The sequence below is a fragment of the Bombina bombina genome, chromosome 5 (assembly GCF_027579735.1).
Source record: "Bombina bombina isolate aBomBom1 chromosome 5, aBomBom1.pri, whole genome shotgun sequence".
In the NCBI taxonomy this organism is placed as follows: domain Eukaryota; kingdom Metazoa; phylum Chordata; class Amphibia; order Anura; family Bombinatoridae; genus Bombina; species Bombina bombina.
The window spans coordinates 161,613,483-161,634,277 of record NC_069503.1 but is presented as its reverse complement, the minus strand read 5'-3'; the positions used below and the strand labels follow the sequence as shown (position 1 = coordinate 161,634,277).

The 20,795-nt window shown below is 37.9% G+C and overlaps 1 protein-coding gene across 1 annotated transcript in view; it reads right to left on the bottom strand.

Annotated features, from left to right (window-relative positions):
• Positions 1-20,795, bottom strand: part of OBSCN (obscurin, cytoskeletal calmodulin and titin-interacting RhoGEF) — a 937,038-nt gene that overhangs the window by 670,323 nt on the left and 245,920 nt on the right. Inside the window, 6 exon segments of the mRNA XM_053713767.1 lie at positions 2,831-3,097; positions 8,736-9,002; positions 9,817-10,083; positions 10,425-10,691; positions 16,897-17,163; positions 17,752-18,018. Coding sequence (XP_053569742.1) covers positions 2,831-3,097; positions 8,736-9,002; positions 9,817-10,083; positions 10,425-10,691; positions 16,897-17,163; positions 17,752-18,018 — 1,602 coding nt within the window.

Sequence of the window (20,795 nt, the reverse complement as noted above, 5' to 3'; positions counted from 1 at the left end):
ATTTACTGTATATCCAAATATAACTCATGAGTGATATATGTGTAATCTTTATAGGGGTTTCTTTAACCTACTGGTATTCTCTAAAGTTAAGATAATACACAGCACCATCTAACTCAATATCTATTTTACCACATACTAGTAAGTGACCTAGATATCTGAGTTACTAAGAGTTTGAACATTTTTAAATCAGTAGTGCCATTGGTCACCCCTTTTGCATTCAAATACACAAACATATATATATGTGTGTATATACAGTATATATATATATATATATATATATATATATATATATATATATATATATATATATATATGTATATATATATGTGTATATATATATATATATACACATATATATATATATATATATATATATACTGTATATACATAATATATATAAATACACACAAACACAACACACATTACATAAAATATTGCCTTTTTAATTTAGCTCAAAGAAATGAAAAAGTGAATGACAAAATTCAGAGAGAGGATGGTTAAAAGGACATTAAGCACTAAATACATTTTATAAGCAGGGTATTGAAGTTACTTCCTGCCTCCCTCAAGTAATGGGTGCTGCCATGTTTGTAAATGAGCAGCAAGTCTCCTTCAGATACTTGCAGTGTAACCTATGGTCTAAAATGGTGGCACCCATAATTAGAGTTTTAAGGTTTGAAGTTAGTCATACTGGCAAGAGCTGTGAAGTGATGAGGAGACATTGTCCCATTAAGTGAAGCTTCTGTTTCATAATCTATACAAAATTATATGTTCCAGATTCCCAACTCAATATAATTGAAGCTTAGCTACAAGACCTCATTGTATGAGAGTGTGTTTATGACTTGTTTGAAAGCCTTGAACAAAATTAATTGAAAGGTCTCTTCAATGTTTCCTGCTTCACCAGCCATATAAGCCTCTACAGCTTTATCAGAGTCTATGTTTATATCTGCAGTGGATTTGCTAAAAAAATATATAAATTATTAAAAAGCTGCAGATAATAATAACATTGGACTGGTGACATTAGAGCGGCTGGTGTAGCTGGAAAAGCTGAAGGGAGGTCTTAGTGAATTTAGTAGCTTATATCTTTCCGGGACATATTGGTTTCTGTCAGCTCACAAAGCAATACCAGTTTAATCATCAACTACAGTTTGTCTTATGTGGTAGAAGTGCCCGTTCACGAGCGGGACACAGCCAGTGATTGGTAGGATTATGTGATTGCCATTCATGACTGGCTCACTGGAAATGTCCTATAGTCTTTGCAGTCTTAGGGGAGGATCATAATCTTGCGCTTGTTTTCAAAATCTTCAAATGCTTTTTCTGTTAGTACCCCTTAAGCAGAAAATAGCTCCCAAAAACAAAGTAATAATTTGCCTTGTTAATCTCGTGATATCTTAATAAAACAATATAGAATGGATGATATGCTTAAAGACAAACCAAATGTCAATATTGGGGTCTATCTATTACAACACAGGTTAAAGGGTCTGTATTTTAACTGATCCATTTTAATAGTATGTAGATATATTATTAGGTGATGTGTGCTATTAACCTGTTGTGTTCCACAAGTATAGTGATATGTATGTCTTTTTAAGAGATTTGAACATGGGCTGTATAATAGAGATGTGTGTTTGCTGGGTTATGGCTCTCACTCATTTTCATTAGTGTAAAAGTGCTTATTATAACTTTTATAACATTAATTAAATGACTAGGCAGCATTTGTATCTATTGATGACGTTTTTTGCTAATGTCATCCAATATAATGGTGATAATGTCTTTGCATGTTTTGAGGACGCACAAAACCAGTTTTATATTGGAAGACTTTTTGGGGTACCCGGTAATGTCTGGGGGTTATCAAGTCCTTTTAGTTGTGAAATTGAGTGAAAATAGCCTTTGAAATGTGTCAAGTAGAGGATTTGGATTGTAATCAGTAAAACAGGACTGGCACGTTAAGCAGAGGTTGTTTTTCACGTGTAAAAATAGCATCTGATAAACAATGAATACAGCTGATTGATAATTAGCAAAGAATAGATTTTGGTCAATTCCATAGATATCTAAGGTAAGTAATGTTAAAATTGTGTGCTCTAATGAAATAGGCCCAATGCTGCGGCTCTGAAAATCGCTATTTTTGTGCATTCTGTGTGCTGCATTTCAGGCAATCACAGGCTGCATGTGACTATATATAACCACTTCCTATAGGCATATTACATTTTACATTGTAACTGAAAATTGTGTGTGTGGGGGGGGGGTTCCCCGCAGAATTCAGATAAGTGACCCTACAACACGTATTACTTGATTAGTACAAAACCTTATGAATATCAGTCCCTAACTGTTCACAGCAATGGAAACACATTCTGAAGAGGTTTTACAAAGGGAAAGTCTCTCCACTGCAAAATAATGCAAAATGACAGTCTATAAGCTCTTAAAAATAAATAAAATTTCTATTCAGATCTTTAACAATGCAGTGTTTAATTGTTATCATATACTATGCTGTGGAGGTGGCTGTTAGGGCATGTGCCAGCGAAAAGCAACTGAAACTTATCATTGTATAAAATGGAGCAGTAAGTGTGTTACTAAAGAAAGCTCTTTTAGTATTGTAAATAAATTCTAGAGATGTGCTGCAAATTAAAGTTGTGATTCAAGGTTTAAGGTTAAAAAAAATAATAATAAAAAGCTTCATAAGTAAAGAAACCAAGGTGAAAACACACTAAACGAAGATAAGAGCAGCAGAATAAGATGGCTAACAAAGAAAATACGAAGACTCGGATTACGATGAAACAGACAGCGGTTAATAATCATGGAGACAATAGGACATCAAGAAGTGACACTGATATTTTACCATTCACAGTCAGTGAAGCGGTTGTCTGATGATCTCCGCACACACACGTGTATGTCCCCGAATCCTGCAGATCTAAGTTATTGATAACCAGCTCTGACTCACAAGCCTTCTGGATGATTACGTATTTGTCGCTTGGCTTTAGCGCCCTTTGTCCTTTCCTCCACTCTAGAGACGCATTGGGTTTTGTCAGCTCACAGTGTAAAGTTGCTGACTTCCCTTCAATAGCCTCCTTGTTTTGCAGTACTTCTTGAAATTGTGGTGGTAAAGCTGATATAAACCAAAGATAAGTAATATGATCCATAAACACTTTCATCCTATATTGCCATTTAAATCATCTAAATTTAACAATAGACTTAGTTGGAAAATTATTGGATGGAAGAAAGAAGTAGAAGGTTTAAAAGATGAAAAGTGACAACTGTTTAAAGGAAAATTTGGCAAGGTCAATATAAGCGATTGTTTTTATACAACTTTGTATTGCATGTGAACTTCTCTATACATTGTACATTCACTCACATCCAATGTGTATGTATAATGTGAACCCAAAACAATATAAATCTTAATTATCATTAAATTACTTATGGGGGCCTATTTATCAAGCGTCAACCGCAAATACGCTGAAATTCTGTAGCGTAATTGTGGCGAGCCTGATTCCCCTTATTTATCAAAGCCTACAGACTGGCAAAAGTAGAATTTTGTGACGTAACATACGATCCGCCGGTCTCAGTCCGACACAGATTGATGGTTACGACACTACAGATGTTCCGAATGCAAATTCGGCACTATCTGACTACTTTTTCTAGTTATCAAATTTCTACCAGGTACACTCACCACTATTCCGGCCGAGCGTACCTGGTTTTCATTCCGCTGCTCTGGAGGTCGCGGATGCCATAGGAATCAATGGGAGTCTGAAAGCAGCGAAAGCTCATGTTTGCTGCTGCCCGATATCCCATTGATTCCTATGGTATAATAAAAGTAACGTTTACACCTAACACCCTAACATAACACCCCTAATCAGCCGCCACCTACATTATACTTATTAACCCCTAATCTGCCGCCCCTACACCGCCGCCACCTAAATAAAGTTATTAAGCCCTATCCCGCCGCTCCCGGAGCCCACCGCAACTAAATAAAGTTATTAACCTGTAAACCCCTGGCCTCCCACATCACTAGCACTTACTAAACCTATTAACCCCTAAACCGCCAGCCCCCCACATCGCCATAAACTAAATTAAACTATTAACCCCTAAACCTAACAACCCGCTAACCTTACATTAAATATTAACTCATCCCTATCTTATAATAAATTTAAACTTACCTTTAGATTTAAATTAAACTATATTAAACTAATAATTAACCTACCCAAACTATTATACTAAAATTACATTAAACTATATTAAATTAATAATTAACCTACCCTAACTATTATAATAAAATTACATTAAACTATATTAAATTAATGATTAATCCAACCTAACTTTTATACTAAAATTACATAAAACTAAAAATTAAATTAAATATATTATATATTTAAACACCTAACCCTACTCAAAAAATTTAAATCTACACTACAAAATTACAAAGTTACAAAACACTAACTAAGTTACACAAAATAACAAACACTAAGTTACACAAAAAAATAAACACTAAATTACAAAAAAGAAAAAAGAAATTATCAAAGCTTTAAACTAATTACACCTAATCTAAGGGCCTTATGAAAATAAAAAAGCCCCACCAAAATAAAAAAACCCTAGCCTACAATAAACAACAAATAGCCCTTAAAAGGGCCTTTTGCGGGGCACTGCCCCAAAGTAATCAGCTCTTTTACCTGTAAAAAAAAATACAAATACCCCCCAACAGTAAAACCCACCACCCACACAACCAACCCCCCAAATATAACCCTAACTAAAAAAAAACCTAAGCTCCCCATTGCCCTGAAAAGGGCATTTGCATGGGCATTGCCCTTAAAAGGGCATTTAGCTCTTTTGCAGCCCAAAACCCTGATCTAAAAATAAAACCCACCCAATAAACCCTTAAAAAATCCTAACACTAACCCCTGAAGATCGACTTACAGTTCTGAAGATCCGACATCCATCCTCCAAGAAGCCAGGAGAAGTCTTCATCGAAGCGGCAAGAAGTCCTCCAAGAAGCCGGCCAAAGTCTTCATCCAAGCCCGCAGAAGTCTTCACCCAGATGGCATCTTCTATCTTCATCCATCCGGCTATGAGCGGGTCCATCTTCAAGACATCCGACGCGGAGCATCCTCTTCTTCCGACGGACTAACGAAGAATAAAGGTTCCTTTAAATGACATCATCCAAGATGGTGTCCATTAGATTCTGATTGGCTGATAGAATTCTATCAGCTAATCGGAATTAAGGTTGAAAAAATCCTATTGGCTGTTGCAATCAGCCAATAGGATTGAGCTCGCATTCTATTGGCTGATTGCAACAGCCAATAGGATTTTATCAACCTTAATTCCGATTGGCTGATAGAATTCTATCAGCCAATCGGAATCTAAGGGACGCCATCTTGGATGATGTCATTTAAAGGAACCTTTATTCTTTGTTAGTCCGCCGGAAGAAGAGGATGCTCGACGTCGGATATCTTGAAGATGGACCCGCTCCGCGCCGGACAGATGAAGATAGAAGATGCCGTCTGGGTCAAGACTTCTGCGGGCTTGGATGAAGACTTCAGCCGGCTTCTTGGAGGACTTCTTGCCGCTTCGATGAAGACTTCTCCCGGCTTCTTGGAGGATGGATGTCGGATCTTCAAAACTGTAAGTCGATCTTCAGGGGTTAGTGTTAGGATTTTTAAGGGTTTATTGGGTGGGTTTTCTTTTTAGATCAGGGATTTGGACTGCAAAAGAGCTAAATGCCCTTTTAAGGCCAATGCCCATCCAAATGCCCTTTTCTGGGCAATGGGGAGCTTAGGTTTTTTTAGTTAGGGTTTTATTTGGGGGGTTGGTTGTGTGGGTAGTGGGTTTTACTGTTGGGGGGTATTTGTAATTTTTTTTACAGGTAAAAGAGCGGATTACTTTGGGGCTATGCCCCACAAAAGGCTCTTTTAAGGGCTATTTGTAGTTTATTGTAGGCTAGGGTTTTTTTTTATTTTGGGGGACTTTTTTATTTTCATAGGGCCCTTAGATTAGGTGTAATTAATTTAAAGCTTTGATAATTTCTTTTTTAATTGTTTGTAACTTAGTGTTTATTTTTTTGTGTAACTTAGTGTTTGTTATTTTTTGTAACTTAGTTAGCTTTTTGTAACTTTGTAATTTTGTAGTGTAGATTTAAATTATTTGAGTAGGGTTAGGTGTTTAAATATATAATATATTTAATTTAATTTGTAGTGTTTTATTTAGTATAAAAGTTAGGTTAGATTAATTTTTATTTTAATATAGTTTAATGTAATTTTAGTTTAAAAGATAGGTTGGATTAATCATTCATTTAATATAGTTTAATGTAATTTTATTATAATAGGGTAGGTTAATTAATAGTTTAATGTAATTTTATTATAATAGTTAGGGTAGATTAATGAATAGTTTAATATAGTTTAATGTAATTTTAGTATAATAGTTAGGGTAGGTTAATTATTAGTTTAATATAGTTTAATTTAAATCTAAAGGTAAGTTTAAATTTATTATAAGATAGGGATGAGTTAATATTTAATATAAAGTTAGCGAGTTGTTAGGTTTAGGGGTTAATAGGTTAATTTAGTTTATGGCGATGTGGGGGGCTGGTGGTTTAGGGGTTAATACTTTTATTTAGTTGCGGTGGGGTCTGGGAGCAGCGGTATAGGGGTTAAACAATTTAGTATAGTGTGGGTGTTTAGTTACAGTATACAAATAAAGCTGGAAGAGCAGAGAGATCGATGACTGTTAGTTAACAACTGTCAGCTGCTCATCGCCCCGTACTTGGTGCGCGGCTTTTTGACAGCTTTTTTGTTAAATATGGAGAGCGTATTCAGGTCCGCGGCTGCGATGTTAGGCGATGTCAGGCGAGCGTATAGGTGCCGGCGAATGCAGCACAGTTGACGGGTTGATAAATAGGCCCCAAAGAATGTTGTCAATATTTTGAAATATCCTTTTGTGTCAGAAATAAACAAATGTTTAATCTTTTTTTAGCTTTACTTACACTGTTATTGTAGACTGTGTGTACTTATGTTTGTGCCTATGAGTGCAAGCGCTAGTGCATAGGTACATGCGAGGGTATTATGTAAATGTGTGTGAGCTTGTGTGTACTTTGAATATGATGCTTAATTAGCTGTGCACTAAAAAACTCACAAATCAAGAAAGCATCAGTAGTATTCTACCTATTGACAAGGATAAAAATGTCTACTTGTCCAGAGGAATAAGAATTTGCAATGGACAACTAAAAGATATGTCTTTTTCCTACCTTTAACACTAAGGGCCGATTTATCAAAGTGTAGCGGATCATGTCCGCCGCACATCGATAAATGCCAACAGCATACTCCTGAAGGTTTGTGCGGAAACAGGTGTATACAGCCTCATTTGGGCCGTGATAAATTGCCCCCAAAGTGGATTCGAAAATTTTTCCCTCTGGAATAGTAAATTTTCTTCTCTGACTAGTAAACTATTGTGATAGTTTTCATGCATATAAGATGTATGTCTGTATGTTTGAATAAAACATAAGACATTTGTCAGTAAACCCAAAAATTTGTTTCATGATGTGGATAGAACATACAATTTTAAACAACTTTCCAATTTACATCTATTATCAAATGCGCTTTGTTCTCTTGTTATCCTTTGCTGAAGGAACAGCATTGCACTACTGGAAGGTAGATGAACACATCTATTCAGCCAATCACAAGAGACGAATGTGTGCAGGCACCAATCAGCAGCTATCTCCCACTAGTGTAGGATATGTGGGTATTCATTTTCAACAAGGATTACCAAGAGTACGAAGCACATTTGAAAATAGAAGTTAATTTAAAAGTGTATTAAAATGACACACTCTATCTGAATCATGCAAGTTTAATTTTGACTTTTCTATCCCTTTAAACATATGTCTGTATGTATGTATGTATAAAACATATAAGACTTATGTATGTATGTATTAAACATATAAGATGTATGTCTCTATGTATGTTTAAAATGTATAGGACATATGTGTATGTATTTATAATATATATATAAAAGACTTATGTCTGCAGATATGTATAAAACATATGTCTATATGTTTGTATAAAATTAAATGTGTCTGTATTTATGCATAAGTCATAAATATCATCATGCTCTATCCCAGTGTTTCCCAAACCCAGTCCTCAGGACCCTTAAAGGGACACTGAACCCAATTTTTTTCTTTTATTCAGATAGAGCATGTAATTTTAAGTAACTTTCTAATTTACTCCTATTAAAAAAATGTCTTCGTTCTCTTGCTATCTTTATTTGAAAAATAAGGCATCTAAGCTTTTTTGGTTAAGAACCCTAGACAGCACTTGTGTATTAGTGGGTGAATTTATCCACCAATCAGCTAAGAACAACCCAGGTTGTTCACCAAAAATGGTCCGGCATCGAAACTTACATTCTTGCTTTTTAAATAAAAATACCAAGAGAATGAAGAACATTTTATAAAAGGAGTAAATGAGAAAGTTGCTTAAAATTGCCTGCTCTATCTGAATAACGAAATTGAAAAAAATTGGGTTCAGTGTCCCTTTAACAGGCCATATATTTATTATATCTTAACTAGAGCACAGGTGATATAACCAGTCCAACCATCAGCTGATCAGTTCACCTGTGCTCTAGTTAGGATATAATAAATATGTTACCTGTTACGGGTCCTGAGGACGGGAGTTGGGAAACACTGTCTATCCAATGAGATAGAAGTAGAAACAATGAAATATTATTATGGTTTGCATTACTCTCAGATTATACTAACATATCATTTTTACCTATAACACTAAGCATTGATGAAGTCTCGTGCTCTCCACAGACACAGACGTATTTCCCAGCATCGTCTTCAGTTACATTGGGAATGACCAACTCAGCTATTTGACCTTCCTGCCTCATTATGCAGTTTTCTGAAGCTTTAAGCAAAGTATTATGCTTTTTCCAATCCACTGTGGCAACAGGTTTGCTTAGCTCACAGTGTAGGATGAGTTTGTCTCCCTCCGTTATGGACTCATCCTTAAGCTCATGTATGAAATAAGGTGGTAGCGCTGAGAATAAAAAGATTTTGTAAAGGAATAGAAAAATACATTTCCCTTTCTGTTAAATCTGGTAAAACTTGAGTTAAAAACTGGTAAACAAATAACAAAATGCATGAATTGGTGGATTATATACTTCAAAATGTAGTTAGAATACGCGACAGATGATAGATTTACATCTGTTATGTCCAAATTACCTTCAGACAGAACAAGCAATTTTAAACAACATCTAATTTGCTTTGTTTTCTATGTATCCTTTGTTAAAAAAAAGCATATTTAGGTAGGCTCAGGAGCAGCAATAAACTACTGGAAGCTAGCTGCTGAGTGGTGGCTGCATATAAATTATTCTTGTCATTGGCTCACTCGATTTGTTTAGCTAGCTCCTAGTAGTGCACTGTTCCTCCTTCAACAAAGTATACCAAGAGAATGAAGCAAATTTGGAAACAGAGGTAGATTGAAAAGTTGTTTGAAAATGTTATGCACAACAAACAAGTTTGGGTTTTATGTCCCTTTAAAGCAGATTAAATGACTTTTTACAAACTGTATGAATATTAAAGTAATCTAAAAACTTTAAAGTGCCTTGAAAATGAATAGCTGCAAAAAAATGATTTGCATATTAAGTAATGTGCTCCCAGTTAAAGAAAATGGAAAATAATAGTTAAAATTGATGTTACCACAGAATGAAGAAGGAAGATGATAATAAATAGCTCATTTAAAATGTTACCAAGTGGATTCAGAATTTTGCCGTATTAAAAATTATAAGTAGAGATTTGTCAAATTTATACTAAATGATTTCACAATGAAAATATAATATATATATTGTTACCATTCACTATTACGACAGCCATGGTCTGTTGATCTCCGCACACGCAAGAGTATTCTCCAGTATCTTTTAATTCTAAATTGCGTATTAGCAGCTCTGCCTTGACCCCGTCCTGTCTAATGTCATATTTGTGACTTGGCTTTAGCACTTTTTGTCCCTGCTTCCACTCTACATGAGGGGCAGGCTTGTTCAGCTCACACCGTAGCGTTACCTCTCCCCCCTCCAAAGATTCCGTATTTCTCAGGTCCTCTACAAAAAGTGCTGGTATAGCTAAGGAACGCAGAAAAATATAGTGGTTATTGGTGTCATAGAAAAAAACATTTCCTAGAAGTCTTCAAACTGTAGACTGTTATCTCAAACACAAGATACTGTTCAAAAAAATATATTGATGAAAAGTCATGTTTATATATTTAAATGGAGCTTTATTAAAATTGTGTAGCATTTATAGTCTTGTGGCTATGAATTAATTTTTAATTATTTTGCAAAAGCTACATTGCGTTACATGTTCATGCAAGGCTAAAGCATTAACAGGGCTGTGTATAAATAGGCAGATATGTTGGTTTAGAATAAAATAATACAATTTAATATGAGATTCATTCTTTATACTTTACCTTTGACTGTTAGACTTGCGGTGGTCTCCTGGTCACCACAAACACATGTGTAATCTCCACTGTCCTTCAGATTAAGATCTTGGATAGTAAGCTCTGCAACTGATCCTTCAAGTTTCATTGAGTACCTGTCACCTTGCTTTAATGTCCGGTGTCCTTTCTTCCACTCTACCGCTTTCGCTGGTTTGGACAGTTCACAATGAAGAGTTGCTGTTTCTGATTCTGACGCGTCTATACTTTTCAGCTTGTCTTTGAAAAGTACAGGTAAAGCTAATGTGTGAAAAATGTACAAACATAAGTCATACAGTCCTGATAACAAGCATGTCAAAGTAAAAACAGAATTTATGCTTACCTGATAAATTGCTTTCTCCAACGGTGTGTCCGGTCCACGGCGTCATCCTTACTTGTGGGATATTCTCTTCCCCAACAGGAAATGGCAAAGAGTCCCAGCAAAGCTGGTCACATGATCCCTCCTAGGCTCCGCCCACCCCAGTCATTCGACCGATGGACAGGAGGAAATATATATAGGAGAAACCATATGATACCGTGGTGACTGTAGTTATAGAAAATAATTCATCAGACCTGATTAAAAAACCAGGGCGGGCCGTGGACCGGACACACCGTTGGAGAAAGCAATTTATCAGGTAAGCATAAATTCTGTTTTCTCCAACATTGGTGTGTCCAGTCCACGGCGTCATCCTTACTTGTGGGAACCAATACCAAAGCTTTAGGACACGGATGAAGGGAGGGAGCAAATCAGGTCACCTAAATGGAAGGCACCACGGCTTGCAAAACCTTTCTCCCAAAAATAGCCTCCGAAGAAGCAAAAGTATCAAATTTGTAAAATTTGGCAAAAGTGTGCAGTGAAGACCAAGTCGCTGCCTTACATATCTGGTCAACAGAAGCCTCGTTCTTGAAGGCCCATGTGGAAGCCACAGCCCTAGTGGAGTGAGCTGTGATTCTTTCAGGAGGCTGCCGTCCGGCAGTCTCATAAGCCAATCGGATAATGCTTTTAAGCCAAAAGGAAAGAGAGGTAGAAGTCGCTTTTTGACCTCTCCTTTTACCAGAATAAACAACAAACAAGGAAGATGTTTGTCTGAAATCTTTAGTAGCCTCTAAATAGAATTTTAGAGCACGGACTACGTCCAAATTGTGTAACAAACGTTCCTTCTTTGAAACTGGATTCGGACACAAAGAAGGTACAACTATCTCCTGGTTAATATTTTTGTTGGAAACAACTTTCGGAAGAAAACCAGGCTTAGTACGCAAAACCACCTTATCTGCATGGAACACCAGATAGGGCGGAGAACACTGCAGAGCAGATAACTCTGAAACTCTTCTAGCAGAAGAAATTGCAACCAAAAACAAAACTTTCCAAGATAATAACTTAATATCTACGGAATGTAAGGGTTCAAACGGAACCCCTTGAAGAACTGAAAGAACTAGATTTAGACTCCAGGGAGGAGTCAAAGGTCTGTAAACAGGCTTGATCCTAACCAGAGCCTGAACAAATGCTTGAACATCTGGCACAGCTGCCAGTCTTTTGTGAAGTAAAACAGATAAAGCAGAGATCTGTCCCTTCAGAGAACTTGCAGATAATCCTTTCTCCAAACCTTCTTGTAGAAAGGATAGAATCTTAGGAATTTTTATCTTGTTCCATGGGAATCCTTTAGATTCACACCAACAGATATATTTTTTCCATATTTTATGGTAAATTTTTCTAGTTACAGGCTTTCTAGCCTGAATCAGAGTATCTATTACAGAATCTGAAAACCCACGCTTTGATAAAATCAAGCGTTCAATCTCCAAGCCGTCAGTTGGAGGGAAACCAGATTCGGATGTTCGAATGGACCCTGAACAAGAAGGTCCTGTCTCAAAGGTAGCTTCCATGGTGGAGCCGATGACATATTCACCAGGTCTGCATACCAAGTCCTGCGTGGCCACGCAGGAGCTATCAAGATCACCGAGGCCCTCTCTTGATTGATCCTGGCTACCAGCCTGGGGATGAGAGGAAACGGTGGGAATACATAAGCTAGGTTGAAGGTCCAAGGTGCTACTAGTGCATCTACTAGGGTCGCCTTGGGATCCCTGGATCTGGACCCGTAGCAAGGAACCTTGAAGTTCTGACGAGACGCCATCAGATCCATGTCTGGAATGCCCCATAATTGAGTTATTTGGGCAAAGATTTCCGGATGGAGTTCCCACTCCCCCGGATGGAATGTCTGACGACTCAGAAAATCCGCTTCCCAATTTTCCACTCCTGGGATGTGGATCGCAGACAAGTGGCAGGAGTGATCCTCCGCCCATTGAATTATCTTGGTCACTTCTTTCATCGCCAGGGAAGTCCTTGTTCCCCCCTGATGATTGATATATGCAACGGTCGTCATGTTGTCTGACTGAAACCTTATGAATTTGGCCTTTGCTAGTTGAGGCCAAGCTCTGAGAGCATTGAATATCGCTCTCAGTTCCAGAATGTTTATCGGGAGAAGAGACTCTTCCCGAGACCATAGACCCTGAGCTTTCAGGGATTCCCAGACCGCGCCCCAGCCCACTAGGCTGGCGTCGGTCGTGACAATGACCCACTCCGGTCTGCGGAAGCTCATTCCCTGTGACAGATTGTCCAGGGTCAGCCACCAACGGAGTGAATCTCTGGTCTTTTGATCTACTTGAATCGTCGGAGACAAGTCTGTATAATCCCCATTCCACTGTCTGAGCATGCACAGTTGTAATGGTCTTAGATGAATATGTGCAAAAGGAACTATGTCCATTGTTGCAACCATCAATCCTATTACTTCCATGCACTGCGCTATGGAAGGACGAGGAACAGAATGAAGTACTTGACAAGAGCTTAAAAGTTTTGATTTTCTGACCTCTGTCAGAAAAATCCTCATTTCTAAGGAATCTATTATTGTTCCCAAGAAGGGAACTCTTGTTGACGGGGACAGAGAACTTTTTTCTTTGTTCACCTTCCATCCGTGAGATCTGAGAAAGGCTAGGACGATGTCCGTATGAGCCTTTGCTTTTGACAGGGACGACGCTTGAATCAGGATGTCGTCCAAGTAAGGTACTACTGCAATGCCCCTTGGTCTTAGAACCGCTAGAAGGGACCCTAGTACCTTTGTGAAAATCCTTGGAGCAGTGGATAATCCAAATGGAAGTGCCATAAACTGGTAATGCTTGTCCAGAAAAGCGAACCTTAGGAACTGATGATGTTCCTTGTGGATAGGAATATGTAGGTACGCATCCTTTAAATCCACGGTAGTCATAAATTGATTTTCCTGGATAGTAGGTAGGATCGTTCGAATAGTTTCCATTTTGAACGATGGTACCCTGAGAAATTTGTTTAGGATCTTTAGATCCAAAATTGGTCTGAATGTTCCCTCTTTTTTGGGAACTATGAACAGATTGGAATAAAATCCCATTCCTTGTTCTCTTATTGGAACTGGATGTATCACTCCCATCTTTAACAGGTCTTCTACACAATGTAAGAATGCCTGTCTCTTTATTTGGTTTGAAGATAATTGAGACCTGTGGAACCTTCCCCTTGGGGGTAGTTCCTTGAATTCCAGGAGATAACCTTGAGAAACTATTTCTAGCGCCCAAGGATCCTGAACATCTCTTGCCCAAGCCTGAGCAAAGAGAGAAAGTCTGCCCCCCACTAGATCCGGTCCCGGATCGGGGGCTATCCCTTCATGCTGTTTTGGTAGCAGTGGTAGGCTTCTTGGCCTGCTTACCCTTGTTCCAGCCTTGCATTGGTTTCCAGGCTGGTTTGGGTTGTGAAGTATTACCCTCTTGCTTAGAGGATACAGAATTAGAGACTGGTCCGTTTCTGCGAAAGGGACGAAAATTAGGCTTATTATTAGCCTTAAAAGACCTATCCTGTGGGAGGGCGTGGCCCTTTCCCCCAGTGATGTCTGAAATAATCTCTTTCAAATCAGGTCCAAATAATGTTTTACCTTTGAAAGGAATGTTAAGCAATTTTGTCTTGGAAGACACATCCGCTGACCAAGACTTTAGCCAAAGTACTCTGCGCGCCACGACAGCAAACCCTGAATTTTTCGCCGCTAATCTAGCTAATTGCAAAGCGGCATCTAAAACAAAAGAGTTAGCCAATTTAAGTGCTTGAACTCTGTCCATAACCTCCTCATACGAAGATTCTTTACTGAGCGATTTTTCTAGTTCCTCGAACCAGAAACACGCTGCCGTAGTGACAGGAACAATGCATGAAATTGGTTGTAGAAGGTAACCTTGCTGTACAAAAATCTTTTTAAGCAAACCCTCTAATTTCTTATCCATAGGATCTTAGAAAGCACAACTATCTTCGATAGGAATAGTAGTGCGTTTGTTTAGAGTAGAAACTGCCCCCTCGACCTTGGGGACTGTCTGCCATAAGTCCTTTCTGGGGTCGACTATAGGAAATAATTTCTTAAATATAGGGGGGGGGAACAAAAGGTATGCCGGGCCTTTCCCACTCTTTATTTACTATGTCCGCCACCCGCTTGGGTATAGGAAAAGCGTCGGGGGGCACCGGAACCTCTAGGAACTTGTCCATCTTACATAATTTCTCTGGAATGACCAAATTGTCACAATCATCCAGAGTAGATAACACCTCCTTAAGCAGTGCGCGGAGATGTTCTAATTTAAATTTAAATGTCACAACATCAGGTTCAGCTTGATGAGAAATTTTTCCTGAATCTGAAATTTCTCCATCAGACAAAACCTCCCTCATGGCCCCTTGAGATTGGTGTGAGGGTATGTCAGAACAGTTATCATCAGCGTCCTCTTGCTCTTCAGTGTTTAAAACAGAGCAATCGCGCTTTCTCTGATAAGTAGGCATTTTGGATAAAAGATTTGCTATGGAGTTATCCATTACAGCCGTTAATTGTTGCATGGTAATAAGTATTGGCGCACTAGATGTACTAGGGGCCTCCTGTGTGGGCATAACTGGTGTAGACACAGTAGGGGATGATGTAGTATCATGTTTACTCCCCTCATCTGAGGAATCATCTTGGGCAATATCATTATCTGTTGCATTACTGTCCTTACTTTGTTTGGACACTATGGCACAATTATCACATAAATTTAAATGGGGAGACACATTGGCTTTCATACATATAGAACATAGCTTATCTGATGGTACAGACATGTTAAACAGGCTTAAACTTGTCAACAAAGCACAAAAAACGTTTTAAAATAAAACCGTTACTGTCACTTTAAATTTCAAACTGAAAACACTTTATTACTGAATATGTGAAAAAGTATGAAGGAATTGTTCAAAATTCACCAAAATTTCACCACAGTGTCTTAAAGCATTAAAAGTATTGCACACCAAATTTCAGAGCTTTAACCCTTAAATTAACGGAACCGGAGCCGTTTTTACATTTAACCCCTATACAGTCCCAGAATGAGGCTCTGTCTATAACTAGAAAGGCCCCCATCTGAAAAAGGTGTCCAACACAGTGCCTGCCGTTTTTCTAAACGTTCCCCAAGATTATAATACCAATAATTAGATAGAATCTGCATAATATGCCTAGTAAAGCAATTGTTTTAGCCCAGAAAAATGTCTACCAGTTTTTAAGCCCTTTTTGAAGCCCTTTATTCTTTTATGTTTAACTAAGAAAATGGCTTCCCCATGAGGGGAAATGACAGCCTTCCAGCATTACATGGTCTTGTTAGAAATATGGCTAGTCATACCTTAAGCAGAAAAGACTGCTAACTGTTTCCCCCAACTGAAGTTACTTCATCTCAACAGTCCTGTGTGGAAACAGCAATCGATTTTAGTTACTGTCTGCTAAAAATCATCTTCCTCTTACAAACAGAAATCTTTATCCTTTTCTGTTTCAGAGTAAATAGTACATACCAGCACTATTTTAAAATAACAAACACTTGATAGAAGAATAAAACTACAAAAAACTCTTAACCATCTCCGTGGAGATGTTGCCTGTGCAACGGCAAAGAGAATGACTGGGGTGGGCGGAGCCTAGGAGGGATCATGTGACCAGCTTTGCTGGGACTCTTTGCCATTTCCTGTTGGGGAAGAGAATATCCCACAAGTAAGGATGACGCCATGGACCGGACACACCAATGTTGGAGAAATGTAATACTAATTAGGCATATCACTTAGGAATCTAATGGCTATAGGTTTAGATGGATGTGGTATGCGCATGTACTGTGGTTCACACATGTGTCGTATACCCGTAAAGTGGTTTAGCACTAAATCTGCTCAGTCACAGGTTTATTAAATGGACAGGATGGATAGGTGACTGAACTGTTATTAAACTTGATATTGTTGGTGTGAAATACAGTACACATAAACTGCTACTCACAATTATCTGAAAATTATCCGCTCTCACTCAATTGAATACAATTTTCATAATCCTCATTAATTATATAAAAAGAAAAATTGACTGATAAGCAAAAAGCATCTGATGAAATATGAGGAAATTAAATTGATACGCAATGTAGATTGTTTTACCGTTAACAGCCAAAGTGGCCGTGGTCTGTTGATCGCCGCATACACAGGTGTATTCACCGGTATCATTCTCGTTTAAATCTCTAATTACCAGCTCAGCAAATAGACCTTCTTGTCTTATGGAATATTTGCTGCTGGGTTTTAGAGTTTCGTGCCCTTTCTTCCATTCCACAATTGCTCCTGGTTTAGTCAGCTCACAACGGAGAGTTGAATGTTGACCTTCTGGTGCCCTTTCATTCTTAAGCTCTTCTTTGAAACGTGGAGGCAAAGCTAAGGATGCAGAATACATTTGATTTCATCTATTTAGGCTATACAAAATGTTCTATTGGACTATCCTTTAGTTATTGCTTCCCACTGAGGCAGGACCATAAGGATCTCTAATCCAGTATAAATAACAAAACAGCACACAACTTATGCAAGAAGAAATTCTCTTGTAAATACTGTAAATTCAATGCATTGTGAGTTTTATATTTACACTAATATCCTTTTCAGTGTGTTAAAACACTCACTCTTTGTTTTAGTAATTTTATGTTTAGCTAAAACACATATAAATGATTGGTCGTAGTGTCAAACCAAACAGGCAGAGGGCTAGGGTGATAAGTTTTGATTGGGTGCACAGTCGGGCATGTTTGCTACATGAAGCAGTTGTAGAGAGTCCTTTTACTGACCAATGAGAGAAAGGAGAGTACTCGAGTGAACATTTTTTTTTTCACATTTTCAAGTTATTAAATAGAGGACAACAAAATACTGACCGTAGCCCTTTTAACCTGGGAAAGAGACTTGGTCAAGTATTCGCCCTGCAAGTTTACATTTACTTATGAAACATGACAAACATACATAAGAATGTGGTGTCATTACCGGTAACTGTAATGTTCGCTTTAGTCTGCTGGTCTCCACACACGCAGGAATATTCGCCAGAATCTTCCAAGACTAGGTCCCGTATTACCAGCTCAGAAATGGTTCCTTCTTGTTTTATCTTGTACTTTTTGCTTTGTCTTATTGTCTTGTTTTCTTTCTTCCACTCCACCGTGGCTCCAGATTTGGTGAGTCCACAACACAAACTAGCAGAACCTCCTTCTTGAACTTCTTGATGTATAAGTTCTTCTTTGAACAGCGCTGGCAATTCTGTTTAAATATACGTAAAAAAAAGAGAGCAAACAAATGAATATTACAATGTTTTTTAAACAGATACAAATGTCAATAAAATCTATTGCGCACTTTAAAAAAACATGGTTAAAGCTTTACATTTGCATAGAAAAATGGCTATAACCAGTTTAGTTCATATACTGAAATAGTTTTCTCTTCTACTATTACAGGGTACTGAACCATTGCTGGGTTGTACACTGCATTTGCTGGGTCCCCATGCAATGTCAGCATGACTTGTTTCACTAATGCTGTCTGGGGCTTGTTAAAGGACCAGTAAATACAGGAGATTAGCATTAGCAAGAAATGCATGATAACAAAACAATACAATAGCACTTAAGGGTAGATTTATCAAGCAGTGGATGCTGCAATTTTCCCCCACGTAGTTTCAGGTTCCTGAAACTAAAGTTAAGAAGCGGCAGTCTTAAGACTGCTGCTCCTTAACTAGTTGCCACCTCTGAGGTTGCGGACAGCAATCATCCCGATCGGATACGATCGGGATGATTAACACTCCCTGCTAGCAGCCAATTAGCAGCGAATGTGCACGGGGCAGCATTGCACAAGCATTTCACAAGAAATGTATCAATGTGCGGCGGACATGATCCGCTACAGCGGATTGGCCATCAGCCAATCACAAATGCATAGATGTATATTCTGTTAAGTTCTTGCACATGCTCAATAGGAGCTGGTGACTTAAAAAAGAGTAAATATAAAAAGACTGTGCACATTTTGTTAATGGAAGTTGTTTAAAATTGCTTGCTCTATCTGAATCATGAAACTTTAATTTTGACTCCAGTGTCCCTTTAAAGGGACATAAAACAGGTTGAGATATGTGCATATCCTAAAAGGGCTAATTAATTAAAAATTGTTTGCATAACAAAAAATGTTTAAAAATGTTGGCAAGTATTTTAAAATCATTTTCATAAATAAGCATAATTAATTACATAGACCTAGATTTGGAGTTTGGCGTTAGCTGTGAAAACCAGCGTTAGAGGCTCCTAACGCTGGTTTTAGGCTACTGCCGGTATTTGGAGTCACTCAAAATAGGGTCTAACGCTCACTTTTCAGCCGCGACTTTTCCATACCGCAGATCCCCTTACGTCAATTGCGTATCCTATCTTTTCAATGGGATCTTTCTAACTCCGGTATTTAGAGTCGTGTCTGAAGTGAGCGTTAGACATCTAAAGACAAAACTCCAGCCGCAGGAAAAAAGTCAGTAGTTAAGAGCTTTCTGGGCTAACGCCGGTTTATAAAGCTCTTAACTACTGTACTCTAAAGTACACTAACACCCATAAACTACCTATGTACCCCTAAACCGAGGTCCCCCCACATCGCCGACACTCGAATAAATTTTTTTAACCCCTAATCTGCCGACCGCCACCTACGTTATCCTTATGTACCCCTAATCTGCTCCCCCTAACACCGCCGACCCCTGTATTATATTTATTAACCCCTAATCTGCCCCCTCAACGTCGCCTCCATCTGCCTACACTTATTAACCCCTAATCTGCCGACCGCAAAGCACCGCCACCTACGTTATCCTTATGTACCCCTAATCTGCTGCCCCTAACACCGCCGACCCCTATATTATATTTATTAACCCCTAATCTGCCCCCCACAACGTCGCCTCCACCTGCCTACACTTATTAACCCCTAATCTGCCGAGCGGACCTGAGCGCTACTATAATAAAGTTATTAACCCCTAATCCGCATCACTAACCCTATAATAAATAGTATTAACCCCTAATCTGCCCTCCCTAACATCGCCGACACCTAACTTCAATTATTAACCCCTAATCTGCCGACTGGAGCTCACCGCTACTCTAATAAATGTATTAACCCCTAATGCTAAGTCTAACCCTAACACTAACACCCCCCTAAGTTAAATATAATTTACATCTAAAGAAATTAATTAACTCTTATTAAATAAATTATTCCTATTTAAAGATAAATACTTACCTGTAAAATAAATCCTAATATAGCTACAATATAAATTATAATTATATTATAGCTATTTTAGGATTAATATTTATTTTACAGGTAACTTTGTATTTATTTTAACCAGGTACAATAGCTATTAAATAGTTAAGAACTATTTAATAGCTAAAATAGTTAAAATAATTACAAAATTACCTGTAAAATAAATACTAACCTAAATTACAATTAAACCTAACACTACACTATCAATAAATTAATTAAATAAACTACCTACAATTACCTACAATTAACCTAACACTACACTATCAATAAATTAATTAAATACAATTCCTACAAATAAATACAATGAAATAAACTAGCTAAAGTACAAAAAATAAAAAAGAACTAAGTTACAAAAAATAAAAAAATATTTACAAACATAAGAAAAATATTACAACAATTTTAAACTAATTACACCTACTCTAAGCCCCCTAATAAAACAACAAAGCCCCCCAAAATAAAAAATGCCCTACCCTATTCTAAATTACTAAAGTTAAAAGCTCTTTTACCTTACCAGCCCTGAACAGGGCCCTTTGCGGGGCATGCCCCAAGAAGTTCAGCTCTTTTGCCTGTAAAAAAAAACATACAATACCCCCCCCCAACATTACAACCCACCACCCACATACCCCTAATCTAACCCAAACCCCCCTTAAATAAACCTAACACTAAGCCCCTGAAGATCATCCTACCTTGTCTTCACCTCACCGGGTATCACCGATCCGTCCTGGCTCCGATATCTTCATCCAACCCAAGCGGGGGCTAGACATCCACTGAAGAAGTCC